Here is a 14323-nt window from a genome sequence, read left to right as displayed (position 1 = left end):
AACAAGCGCTGGGAAAGGGATATCAAACATGGGATTACCAGAATATTGAAACATTTGTGGGCCATTAATGAATTTTTGATAACTCTTATATAAGCATGTAGGGACTTTATGAGACCAGTAGCTAGATGAAGGAATAAAATTAGATAGTTGACATAGAGAAGATAGCAGAGGATGGGAAGAATTTTGGGCAATTTTATAGAAAAACCTGTCACATAAATATTGTCTTCGGAGAGATAATGGAGGATCAAGACATTCAATTTGGAGAGCCTTAACGGGAGAGGACTTCATGGCTCCACAAATAATACGTAGCGATTTGCTTTGTATTTTGTCCCAGCACGCTAATGCTGTCTTATTACATGGCTCTAATAAAAATGAGCCATAATCTAAATGGCTCCTAATAATGGCATTATATAAGAGTTTTTGTGTATAGGGGTGCGCTCCCCACCATACACCAGAAAGGGCCCTTAAGATGTTTACGCCTTTTTCACATTTGTCCTTTATATAATTTAAGTGAGCTGTACCAGAGAGACGGGCATCAAAATAAACTCCCAAAAACTTAACTTTATTATGTACTGCTATAGGGCCATCATCCAACTCAATATGAATATCAGGTATCTCTCTTTTTCTAGTGAACACCACCGCTGAAGACTTAGAGGCAGATAGTGACAAGCCGTGATCGGAGAGCCAAACATAGAGGTATTGAAGGGCAGAGTTTAGCCGGATGGCGCATTCAGAGATGGATTCAGAAGAAAAATATAAGGCAATATCATCAGCGTATTGCAAGATATTACATTCAGGAGAACAAGAAGTATCGAGGTCATAAGTATACAGGCTATAAAGTAAAGGACTCAAAACTGAGCCCTGTGGTAATCCTTTCCAGACTGTTCTAGATGATAGAAGGGAGCCCTGAACACGAACAGAAATAGAGCGGACCATGAAAAGATTGCATATTACATTAACCATCCTCACAGGAAGACTCAGCTGTAGCATTTTCTGCCTGAGTATCGGGAGATGGACATTATCATAGGCGGATGAAATATCAAGAAAGACACCCACAAAATGATGGCCCCTAGAAAGGGCAAGGCGAATTTCAGATGAAAATATGCTCAAGCTATCCATAGTACCCATGCCCTTTCTAAAACCAAATTGGGTATCAGACAAGATATTCCTATTCTCAAGGATCCACTCAAGCCTGTTTTTAATCAGGTGTTCCATGGTTTTGGCCAGAACAGAGGATAGCGCAATAGGCCTATATGATAAGGGATCATTAGGGTCTTTACGAGGTTTAAGGATAGGGATGACAATCTGATGTCTCCAGGAGTCAGGCACAAGGCCTGTAAGGAATATTGTATTAAATATAGAGAGGAGAGACATTTTTGAGGAATCTGATAAATGTTTTAAGAATGAATAGGGTATTCCATCGCTTCCGGGGGTTGAATCCTGGAGATTATCTAATACAGCAGCGAGTTCGTTTAATGAAAAGGGATCATCCATAGGATCATAAGATGGAGAGGGAGGGGAGGAGGAGGGGAAGCAATTTTCAGAGGGGACAAAAGGTGGAGCCAATCTATCTAAAAAATCATTAAGCCAAACAGAGGGGTCATTGGAAGAAGCATTATTGTCAGTATATGATCCACGAAATCTATTAATGTTTTTCCAAAGCAGAGAAGGGGGAGAGCGGGGGGAAAGGCTTTCACAAAAAGAGGACCATCCATCATATTTCTTTTTAGAAAGTTCTCTCTTCGTTCTGGCATTAACTTTTTGAAAAGTTATAAAACTATCCAATGAGGGGTTATTAACAAAATTTTCCTCTTCCTCATCACGTCTGCGGACCAGCTCAGTACATTCAGAGTCCCACCAGGGGGGAGAAGGGATGATATCTTTAGGGGATTTTTTAGTAGGGATGAAGTGGTTGGCAGACGTGGTAAGGGCCGAAATGAAATCATTGTAAATATCTAAAACATTTTCTGTTGTAGTGGGAGGGAGTAAGTCAGTTTGACTGGTAACAAATAGTCTGAATTCACTCCATTTGGCCTTAGATAGTTGATATTTAAGGAGAGGAGGAGAAGAGGAAGGGGAGATGGAGACACCTAGGGAAAAGGAAATTACTATAGGGAGGTGATCGCTACCATGGCTAAAAGGCAGAACCCTCCAGGAGCTTTGGGATGCTAGATTAGGAGAAGAAAAGGAAAGATCAATACAGCTAGGATTTTGCAGAGGGGATGTTCGTCTTGTTGGACTACCATCATTTAACAGGCAAATATTATTGTTGTCTATTAGGTCTAAGAGGCAAGAGGATGTGGAGTCGCAATAAACGGATCCCCACATACTATGATGGCAATTAAAATCACCGACCACCACTAGAGGAGGAGGGAGAGTTAATAAGATGTTATTTATTTCAGAGATGATAGCGGAACTAGGGGAAGGGATATAAATGGATACAAAAGTAATATTTAAAGATCGAGCAGCAACTATATTGAAATTTGGAGAATGTGGGGGAAGAGGAATTAAAGAGTAATTAACAGAGAGTTTGACAAGGAGGGCACAACCATCACGACCACTGCTATGATCATCGCGAAGACACGCGAAACCAGGTACCCGAAAACGAGCGCCCGGTCTCAACCATGTCTCAGAGATGGCCAAAAAGAGAGGAGTGTGGTTATTAATAAGGGTTATAATTTCAGACTTCTTATGACGAATGCTCTTGCAATTCCATTGGAGAAGTGTTATCGCCATTTGTGGAAGTATTATGAGGAGAGATCTGGTTCAGTTTTTGGGAGACATTGTACGGTATTGCAATATTATGTTTAGATAAAATCTTAACCAGAGAGAACAAAAGATCAATGATTTGTGATAATGAGTTTTGAGAATCAGGTTCGGGATTTATGAGAGCACAACCATTTTGCTGAGAAGACTTTGGAGTGTTAATTAACTCAGCATGAGTAACTTTGTCGTACCCTTTACCCAGGGAAGGAGTAGAACGCCGGTTTGTGTAGACTGTTTTACGGTGAGAAGTGATTGGGGTGGATGGAGGAGATACAGAGCCATAACGAAGAGGAGTAAGTGGGCTCATTGGTGGACAAGACGGTGAAGATAGAGAGGGAGAAGGTCGATGAGTAGGACCAGGAGGAGGGCGTGCTGAGTCAGCAAAAGTTCGGCGGACTGGGCGAAAGCGAAGGGATGCTTCAGAATATGGAATGTTTTCCTCCGACATCACCAGCTTTATAGATTTTTGACGCGAGTGCTCAGGGCAGCTGGGGTGAGTGGCAGTGTGAGGGCCCGAACAAAAAAGACATGAAATATGATTATCTGGAATAGAACAGGTATCACCAGAATGAGGTTGGCAGCATTTATAACACCTAGGTGATGAACGGCATTTGTCTTTGATGTGTCCGAAACGGCAGCAATTGTTGCACTGAATAGTAGGAAGAGTATACAAACCCACTGGTAAGGATGTAAAACAGCAGAATAATCTGTCAGGAAGGACTTGACCCAGAAAAGTGACAACTACGGTTTGGGTTGGAATCCACTCCGTTTTGCCCTCAGAAGTTGACTTGCGGTTTAAGCGTCTCGCTTTGATAGGTCTACTGTTAGAATTGGAGCTTTCTACAGAGGTTAAGAACTCTTCCATGGACCAATCGACAGGGATATCTCTAATGATACCCATACGAGTAACTTGGAATGATGGAATTATAGCCTTATACTTGTGGTCTGCAAGCAGTGGGTGTTCAAGAAAATTGTTAGCTGTGTTGGCATTCTCAAATTCCACCACAACCCGATTACGACCTGCCAGTTTGATACCATCCTTAAGGATTCCTTGTACTTTCCTTTGGAACATAATTTTTGCGAATTTCAGAAGACGAATAGTGAAACCTGCAGATGGGTCTTTCTCTTCGCGTGAGACATGGACAATAAATGGTGCAGAATCAGAATCACTGTAGTTTAATTTTGTACCTGAAAACTCTGGGAGGGTGTAAGTGTGTTGTATAGAAGCCATAGCAGGAGTTAGGTTATCTCGCTTTGCTAAGGAGTGATCAATTAGTTCCTGGGTGCGCTTAATGGCCTTCTGGACGCTACTGCAACTATCATTTTTACCCGATATAGGCGTACTATCCACTATCATAACATCGTCAATAAATGAAGTGTTACCTCCACCCCCGTCAGGGGGCTCATCAGTCTCCATCACCAAGGGGCTACTCACCTATTCTGTGCCTATACACAAAAACAACACGAACACAACACAGAAATATCACAAACAATTGTTAGTATGCACAGAAACGACAGTTCGTAACCGATTTCTGTTATAAAACGAAATTTAGAGTCCACACACGTGTAGTAACCAATACCGCAACGAGCAGAATCCTCATAGATCCAAATACGACAGACAGTGCGGTCTCGTCAATCGTTACCCAATGATGTCTGTCGTTACCTGATTGGGTAATAAGTAGAGATGTGCCCGCGGTTTGACCAATGAGCGACTTTCGAATCGGCGTTTCCCAAAAACACGAAAGATGGCGATAAGTTTTTCTAAGTTTTCTTATTTCCGGTCTTTAGGGAATAAATATAACATTATTATTTTGCAATTAAACGATGCGCAAAGGATTTTAGTGTGAAAATATATCAAAAACAATATGTTTGTTTACTCTAAATGGTATGGGGAACTGTCAAATGTTAAGAACGCTCAACACTAGCGACATCTGTTGGGATAAATAGGCAATTTAGTACCCCATCGGTATTAGCTGCTCGTTGAGTCTGCAGTGGCACGGTGAGGTCCCTTATTAGGGTTATTACATGCCCCCTGGTAGCAATAAAAAACTGACGAAAAACAATCTTATTCTTACTTGTTCTGATTTATGTTAATATCTTTTAATTAATGTTCACCGAAATTTAATTTCAAGTATTTTCCACATTTTGAAGCTAACCTATTATACAGTCAGCCTTTTTGCCGACTAGTCGGCAGTCTAGTCGGCAGTCGGAGTCATCTCTAATAACAGCAATCAGTCAGTAACGGGACAATTGTCATTCTTACCACATGCATGACTTAAAGGAAACTTTACAAGGTGAATCGGCATTGAAGCAGCCTATTTCAGTTGTACAAATTGTTGGCTAATTGCTATTACGAGTTAGGCGAAGAACTCACGTCCGTACAGGTAACTATAATGTGATGATGATGATGATGATGATGAGTCGAGTAAATAATAGGGTAATTGACAGTTTTTTTTATTACGTCAATCTACTCACAAGAATATGCTGAAAATATGGCTAGCCCAAATACTTCCACCAACCCGCAGTGGGGCAGCGTGGTGGAATATGCTCCATGTCCTCTCCGGTTGATTGGGGGGAGGCCTGTGCCCAGTAGTGGCACGTATATAGGCTGTTTATGTTATGTAGGTCTAAAATCCGTTTTTCAAATATCCTCTACCAGAGTTGATAGGGTTGGTAATCCACCTCACAACCCACACGATAGAAGAAGAATAACTCCTCTAACACCAGAATATCTAACGACTTGCAGCCACACTTGTTAATACCCATAACCGATTTGATAACCGTAGTAGCATAGTGGAGTATGCTCCATTCCCGGTCAATAATCTGATAAATGTGGCTTGATTAATTTGTGAGCAGGACAGATAGAGACATACCTATCAGGAAAATTGTTCTGACAGCGGTTAAAATCAAGCTATGTTTAAAGTAGTAGGTACAGGTAAAATACTGTTTATTTATATGTTATATTATATGCTTTGTATAACACGGTATAGAGAACAGTTTTAGTAGAATTTTATTGACGTGAGGTGACGTTCGAGGTTAAATTGGTACAATGAATGAATGAACACGCGCTATTTTTGCCGCCATATTGCGTAAGATGGCGGCGGCAACGACGCCATTTTTCTATTAGTTTGACAATTAAAACTAATACACAGCTGTAATAATACACAATTATACATTACTTCTTCTGTTTATAAAATAAAAAAAAAATAAAAAAATAAAAATTCTTTATTCCAGACAGTGCCCATATCAATTACAATAGCGATCAAATTAAGTTATAATGAATTAAATTAAATATAGTAATACAATTAATTATTTTTCAATTTAATCTAATACACTGATCACATACACACAAACACAGTCACACACGCACCGCATACACATGCCATCACCGGCCCCCTACACAATGCAAGCGCCGCCACTCGGCGTGGATGGGGCTCGCGAGCCATCGGCGCGCGGCGCACACGACGGTGTTGGTGGACGCGAAGACCCTTGCCTCGGCGCCGGCGGCCGTCCGCCGCAGCAACGCCGCCCAGGCCGGCACCCTCCCGGCGGCGAACATCTCGGAGGCGCTGCACCAGCGCGGTAGGCGGTGCAGCGCGCGCCACGCGTTATTATACTGAACGCGGATTTCGTGATACGCTCGCTTGGTATAATTGTACCATAGCTCCGCGGTGTATAGGTTGGTGCAGTAGGCGGCAAAGAGCACCCGTTTGACAGGTTTACTACATCGCTGGAAGCGGCGACCGAGCATGTTCCCCTTCACACTAAGCGCCCTCCGCTGTCTTTCCATGTCTTTCACGTCGCATAGATCGGATGTCATTATATGTCCCAGGTATTTGACTTCTTCGACTCTCTGTAGTGTCTGGCCATTCAGGTACAGTGGAGGCATACGGGACGGTGTATTTTTTGATTTGAATAACATACAAACCGATTTCTCAGTATTGTAATGCATATTGTGCGTGGCAGCATACATCTCACATATATGCAGCAGGCGACGCATTGCCTCAATGGAAGGTGCCAGCAGGACCATGTCGTCGGCGTAGCTAATGTGATTCAGACATTTACCATTCATGTGGCAGCCAACCCCTGACTGTTCCAGTAGTTCACTTAATTTATCCATGTACAGGTTGAAGTACTGCGGCGAGCTGGATCCGCCCTGCCTCACTCCACAGTGTAGTCTTTCCGATTTAGAATATACTCCGTTCCATCGCACCTCGTTGCTTTGCTGTTGGTGCCAGCGCTCGAGCACTTTAACAAAGGGTTCCGGCATGCCGCGCTCACGTAGTTTGACCCATAGCAGTGGATGAGAGACGCGATCAAATGCTTTGCTGAGGTCGAGGTAGCAAGCAATAACTGAGGTTCCGTTGGCTTTGTAGTAGCTAACCACTTGTTTAACCACATATATGGCTGTAGAGGTTGAAACTTCGTTCTTGAAGCCCATCTGATAATCGCAGCTTTTTATGTGCTTCTCAGTAACGGCATGTATACTTTTTTCCAGTAGTCTCGCGATGATCGGGGCCAATGCAATCGGTCGGTAATTAGAGGATGATGTAGTGTTTTTAAGCCTATTCTTATAAACTTTATTGATAAGGAAAATCATTATTTTTAATGGTTACTTTTTTGTATTTAATTTCCAATACCTTCTTTCTTGCACGTAACTAATCTAAAAAAATATACCTATTGAATAGATGAAGTATCTTTTTGTTTTTTTTTTTTAATTTTCTAAGGCTTCTAAAGTATTTTTATGATTCTGTACACTGTGTAGGATAGGCTTCCTTTAATTAGCCTAAACTGTCTTTGTGGTTGTCTCTCAAAGTTCTACCTTTATGGATTACGGGCAGTGATGCGCCGTTCCCGAGAATATTCCCGTTGTACATACATACATACTGTCACGCCTATTTCCTACCTGGGTAAGCAGAGACTATGGAATTCCATTTGCTTAGATCCTGACACACTTCTCTTGCTTCCTACACATTTGTCTATCGTTTCACGTTCGTTTCGTTTCCCGTTGTAAAAACGTTTTAATAAGCTGCTTTTGTTTTTCAAATTGTTCTTGCTTGTAATCTGGTCTTATCTGCCTAGAAATTAGGTAATAAAGCTCTTTTTAGTTCTTTTTTGCTCCTTTTTACTGCCAGGAACGTATCCAAACGGCACATAACCAACGGTTCCCCCTGAACGGGACGCTGTAGCATACGTTGACCAAAGTAAACATGCATGATGATTAGATGTTTTTATTCTTCACATAATTCTTCAAATGAGACGCAATTTCAAATAATTGCACACAACAAGTCAATAGAGATACGTAAACACCTACTTACGATTTCTGTCGACTCATGCTACCTGGTATATTCTTATTATTAGCGAAAAACACCGTGATGTAGTGAATGAGCATTGGGGTCCCGATTCTGTGGTTCGGAGATAGATTCCCGATGGGGACACGTCTAATAAAAAATGTGAAAGTCCCTAGTTTGCTCAGGTGATTGACAAATTTATGCTAGTCCGAAATTAAAATCCTTGCTTGGGAGGGCAGAATATGGTTTCCAGGATTCGTGCCCGGTTAACGGCAATGGAGCTCGCCCGTTACATAGGACTTCTGGGTTCTTCTTCTATCATGTGGGTTGTGAGGTGGATTACCAACCCCGTCAACCCTGGTTTCAGGGTTACTATTGAGCCGCCAAAGGCCCCTGACATGGCTCATGAAACGACTACTAACTTCAAAAATCAAAATCAAAAATCAAAACTAGTTTATTTGCTTTAAATAGTACATCAATATATAACCTCGTTATTGGGACTTCCTAGTAAGCCTCATTTAAAGACCTGTGTCAGGAAGCCCCGCTCTTCCTAATCGGTATTACATCTTTGACAGTACTATTTATTTCTTTTAACAAAAATAATCAACGTTTAAATAAATATAAATGCTTATTAGATAAGATGTGTGTGTGTGTGTGTTTGTGTGTGTGATGCATGAGTAAGTAGTAACCGGGACCAACGAAGCACGGATAATCTTACTTTCGGATACTATTTATTATTACCGACGTAATTATAATTAAATGACGTGTAAAAATAGGTAGGTAAATTACACCGATAGGGGGAAAATAGTTTGTCTCTCTAGGAATAAAATAACGCTTCTTATGTGGTTTGGTTAGTACAACGTACCAGTGGGATGTCCCACTGTGCAAATATTTTTTCCTGATGAATAGGCGGGCCTAACCTGTACTGGGGTGGATTTTCCTTCGCGAGTTGAAAGGTCAGAAAGACAGTAGCTTCTGTAAAAAAATCGGACCTGACAAATCTCCAGGTTAGGTAAGTGGACCATATGAACGCTAAGGATAACAGTAGGGATGTGATGATGTAGATGGGTACAAAATTCACGGGGATATTAGGTACTATTTTTCATACCGAAACTATTATCTTTATTCAATAATTAATAATTATAGAGGGCGTTAGTGACGTTGTAACGAATGCTGACGGGAAGATTCAGACCATGATTCAGAGTTAACACCAAGTGAAAGTTTCCGTCGCAAAATTCACGTTTCTTTTAAATTATTTTCAATTCTACTTTTGCGATGGAAAATCCCACTTGATATTAACTCAGAATAATCAAACTAAGAGTAGCCACAGAAGTACGTATCGGTGTTAGTGAAGTGACACGGTAACGAATACTGATGGGGATGATTCAGACCATGATTCTCAGTTGATATCAAGTGGAATTTCCCGTCAGAAAATTCATGAAAACTATAGTATTTTTTAATTATTTTCCTCAAAGTTTTCGTTACGATGTCACTAACACCCTGTATTACTTATTAGGTAGGTACTATAGTAGTGATTACCTACTCATTATCAATATCACAATATGGCCAGCCAGTTTTATCAGATTAATATGTTAGGTTAAGCCGCTGGGTTTATTAGAATTAGATTAAGACTCCGTATTTTGTACAGTCATCGTGATAATGCGTGTACCAACATCAGTTTTCATGTCTAAACAAAATTTAACGTAATAACCAAGTTTAATAGAGACAACAAAGTGTAAAGTACGGTATCACTTGATATAAATACACTGATATCGCAGGAAACCATGACGTTAATACAACCGCCAATAACAAGCAAGGATCCATTATCAAAGTCAGCAGTGAAACGCCGGTCGGCACAACGCACGCGCGTACCTGCACCAGCGCTTATAAAATTCACATTCCGAATACAAAATTTCAAAAATCGAATAATATTTACCCGGCAATTTAACTCAAAATGTTTGCCAGTTATAAAAACTAATATTGTCAGTATCAGTTATAAAATACAAGTTACAAGTGTGTGTTGAAGAGAATTTGTTTGATTTTAGCGCAATTTTCGTATGTAATTTGTTGGTATTAGTTAGACGTTTGTGTTGAACTTAGTTGCAATGCCGGATACTGGAGAATTCATCAGATCGTGGGTAGGTGACATCCATAAATGATCTGTTTACTATCACATTATATATAATTAATTATAAGATGGTTTACATTGTTTGGTACATGCCAAACATTACACATACGTCGTACTGCTTGGCACAGTCAAGGAGGTATGGAGCATACTCCACCACGCTACTCCATTGCATTGTCTTTTTTTAACAAATATGATGTGTTTTTTATTGGTGTGCTTCTATCTCGGAACTTCACGATCGCTCCAAACACGAACATGTCAAATTACCCGCAGTGAGGTCCATAATTTTGTTATTGTAAACAAATGGATAAAAAAAATGTTTTTGCTTCTATGCTCGATTCAAAGCAAATACTTATAAACACAGATCGCATTCAGAGGATTAGGTATCTCCCTGGGCAAATCGTAAAAGCCAACAGAGATAGTGTACATATCCTTTCTTCTTCTATCGCCAAACATCACTTAAAATTTTCACAAAACAATTCGCCGAGATCATAGGGCGGTGGTGGACATCCTGAAACAAAAGGGCCTCACTCAGCACAAGTCGCGGCGCAACCACGTCCCTGGCTCTTATGTGGGCTCTGCTGGGTGGGGCACGAACCATGGTATAGGAAAACCAGGTACGCTCAAAACTGACAGCTAACATTTCAAGGTTAGCCCAGCTGACGTCATCCCGCCCTGTATTGTACCTATTGCCATTTCGTAATAAATAAATTATCCAGGACCAATGTTTTTATATTTACTTTGCAAGGAAATTTTGAACTTTTAGTAAAGGATTTACTTACAGTTTTAATAATGTTTGTATATGTGAGAAGCTCGGTGGCGCAGCGGTAAACGCGCTCGGTCTGCGTTTGTTGAAGTTAAGCAACTTTCGCAAAGGCCGGTCATAGGATGGGTGACCACAAAAAAAAAAGTTTTCTTCTCGAGCTCCTCCGTGCTTCGGAAGGCACGTTAAGCCGTTGGTTCCGGTTGCATTAGCAGTCGTTAATAACCACCAATCCGCACTGGGTCCGCGTGGTGGTTTAAGGCCCGATCTCCCTATCCATCCATAGGAAAGGCCGGTGCCCCAGCAGTGGGGACGTTAATGGGCTGGTGATGATGATGTGTATGTGACACAGAGAGATTCACTTAATTTTGAATAATAAAATTTACGTCCTTGGAAAGTTGGAGATACCAATTTAATGGTAATGCTTACGTCATCAAAGGGCTAGCAATGGCGGCTTGTCATAGGATTGAGCATACCTGGTCTTCTTATACCATGGCACGCACGTCGTGTTCCATAAATATACTATTTGTTGACCAGCCGTGGCTAACCGAAGGACCTTGAACTGCGTATTCTGATGTTTGTTGATGACAACACGGAAATCAACGATGACAGAAAATAATAGTCATGATAATTACGTAAAACATAAGTATTACTAGTAGTTAAGTAGTAGTACTTATGTAAGTGTAGATATTCTTTTTATGTTTGAACATTTCTGAACATTTCAACGAAGATCTTTAAAACAATAAAGTTACTTATAAACATAAAAACAGACCATAGGAACTTATTACTACTTAGCACAAGGAGGTGATTTACGATCCTGACCTCTTCAGGACCCCGATACCGACCACGCTATTGATCATAAAATAAGAGATATATTCCCGCTAGATATAATTGACGATTCAAAGTGTAACTTCGTTACATATTGAGTAGCGACTTCATGTTAACTCACGCCGGCGTGAAGCGACCGCACCAATATATTTCTGGCTGAACCCCAGCAACACAAGCGCTAGTTGTAGTTGATACCCAAAAAGTAATGAATGATGTGGAAAGTTTAATAATACGACCGTTGCCTCTGATATGCTCGTTTTGAGCATGTCTCGGTCCCACCTGGTATGCTCCCGCGGCGTCTTTCTATAATAAGAAGTCTATGAACCGCGACGACGTGGATATCTCGATCGGTCCATTCTGGTCTTCTCAGACGACGCCCTGAGCTGAGGTTGTAGTGTATTGTTATATTTTTGGATTGTTTAAATTCATAGGTACATATGTAAAATTTCAAATACAATTTATATTGTTAGTAGCACTTGCTATTGTCCGGCTGAGTAACTAATGCCATCCGAGGCAAAACTACTATAAGTCATGTATAAAAACTGACATAGGCGTCCCCTCATCAAATAGAGATCTAAAGGCCTTATTACACTACCCAATCTATCGGGCCTGATTCATCGGGTGTAGGTCTAAAATGAATGGCGAAATTGCGATCCTGCCCACCGATATACACGCACGCACACTACACACCCCATCCAGACTCGGATGGAGCTGTGCGGAGATGTGCAGGAATCGACCAATCATCGTGACGGAGAGAGTGACAGCGTCTTCGTTTTTCGCTCTCTCGAACAAAATTCAAAATTCAAAAATATCTTTATTCAGTAGGTAACATAGTTACACTTTGAATCGTCAATTTTTACATAACGAACGTCTCATCCGCCTAAAACTACTGCAGCTTCTCACAACCTGTATAGCCAATCATCGCTGATTGGTCAAATCCGCACATCTCCGCGTCAGTGGAAACCCGGCCTAAGCCCTTAATAATTATTCTTATCTTTTTATTCTTACCCATGATATGTTGTTTGTAACTGTGCTACGTAGTTCTCAAATAATATAGTTAGACGCAATAGGTACACGATTATGACCTTCACATAGTAATGTATACCTACGTACCTACATACGATTCAAGTCAACAAGAAAATAATTAACACACTCGCAAATTGTATTTCAATAAAAAAACATTGCTTATATAAATTCACGCCTGTAATCCCCAAAGGCGTGGGTAGACAAAGAGAAGACAAACTTTAAGCCAACTTTTGATACGAAAATTCTAAGATTCTCCATTGCTATCATGAACAGTGATGTGGCAGTAAAAAATATATGGTCGAATTGAGAACCTCCTCCTTTTTTGAAGTCGGTAAAAAAGGCTTAGGCTACATCTTACCCTATCTCACATAGTGAACGAGTGCCCTCTACACCGGTTTCTAGGTGGCATAGCCGAGCTGCATTGTGTGACGGATGTGGCAGAGACTTGGCTAGGGGATCTTAAGCTGGATTTTTGTCTGCCATACGCAATAATAATAATAAGGTTACATCTTTACTTACCATCAGGTGAGATTGTGGTCACCTATTTTTAATACTTAATAAGAATAATGACGGAATAATGAATAATTTGAGGAGCTCGGTGGCGCAGCGGTAAACGCGCTCGGTCTGCGATTGTTGAAGTTAAGCAACTTTCGCAAAGGCCGGTCATAAGATGGGTGACCACAAAAAAAAAGTTTTCATCTCGAGCTCCTCCGTGCTTCGGAAGTCACGTTAAGCCGTTGGTCCCGGCTGCATTAGCAGTCGTTAATAACCATCAATCCGCACTGGGCCCGCGTGATGGTTTAAGGCCCGATCTCCCTATCCATCCATAGGGAAGGCCCGTGCCCCAGCAGTGGGGACGCTAATGGGCTGATGATGATGATGAATGAATAATTTGGGGCGGAAGGCAAGAAGGAAACCACTGCCCTATTTTTCCCTAAAAAAGTAGCATGGAAAATGCTGCACCGACATGAGCCTGGCTCTTAAATTGATCATGATGATGAAGAATAATGAACAAAATTCCAGATCCGCAGTCACCAGCGGACTCCGTCGGGCTCGCGCGACTTCAAGGAAGCGACGAAGCGGGATGCCCTCAAGAGGCTGGAAGTGGAGTTGGAGCGGCTGCGGGAATCCGCCCCCGAGACCCGCCGCCCGCTGCTCGAGAAGGAGTTCCGAGGGTTCAAGAATCTTTTCGCCAGATTCCTAGCTGAACGTAAGCGTCTTTTATATACTTTTTTTAACGTCTTCTTCTTTACGTCTAGGGCCCTGTGCCGAAGTTTTTCCTGCAGCTTCTTCTCCCCGGCCATACTGGTTGTGAGGAGCTGCACTAGTTTTAGGTGGATGAGACGTTCTTTATTTGTTTATTGTTACTGGCAATAAATTTATTTTATTCTTATTCTTAAAAAAATACAATTCAAAGTGTAACTGTGTTACCTACTGAATAAAGATATTTTCTAGTTTGAATTTTGATGTCTCACTTGTGGAAACAGCAGGGTGATTCTCTAAGTCAGCGATTCGTGGATTATA

General features: G+C 41.2%; 1 protein-coding gene across 4 annotated transcripts in view; it reads left to right on the top strand.

The window, feature by feature from the left end:
• LOC126380332 (UTP--glucose-1-phosphate uridylyltransferase) overlaps positions 1-14323 on the top strand; it is a 32844-nt gene that overhangs the window by 6819 nt on the left and 11702 nt on the right. For 3 of the 4 annotated variants that reach the window (XM_050029680.1, XM_050029677.1, XM_050029681.1), the window contains one exon: positions 13823-14009. In XM_050029680.1, the coding sequence (XP_049885637.1) occupies positions 13823-14009 (187 nt within the window). Of the gene's footprint in view, positions 1-9874; positions 10196-13822; positions 14010-14323 lie in introns of those variants that run through there. The other variant, XM_050029678.1, reaches the window with a different exon arrangement.

The sequence above is a fragment of the Pectinophora gossypiella genome, chromosome Z, assembly GCF_024362695.1.
Source record: "Pectinophora gossypiella chromosome Z, ilPecGoss1.1, whole genome shotgun sequence".
In the NCBI taxonomy this organism is placed as follows: Eukaryota; Metazoa; Arthropoda; class Insecta; order Lepidoptera; family Gelechiidae; genus Pectinophora; species Pectinophora gossypiella.
Note: the sequence above shows the minus strand (reverse complement) of the source record. Positions and strands in the feature narration are given on the sequence as shown.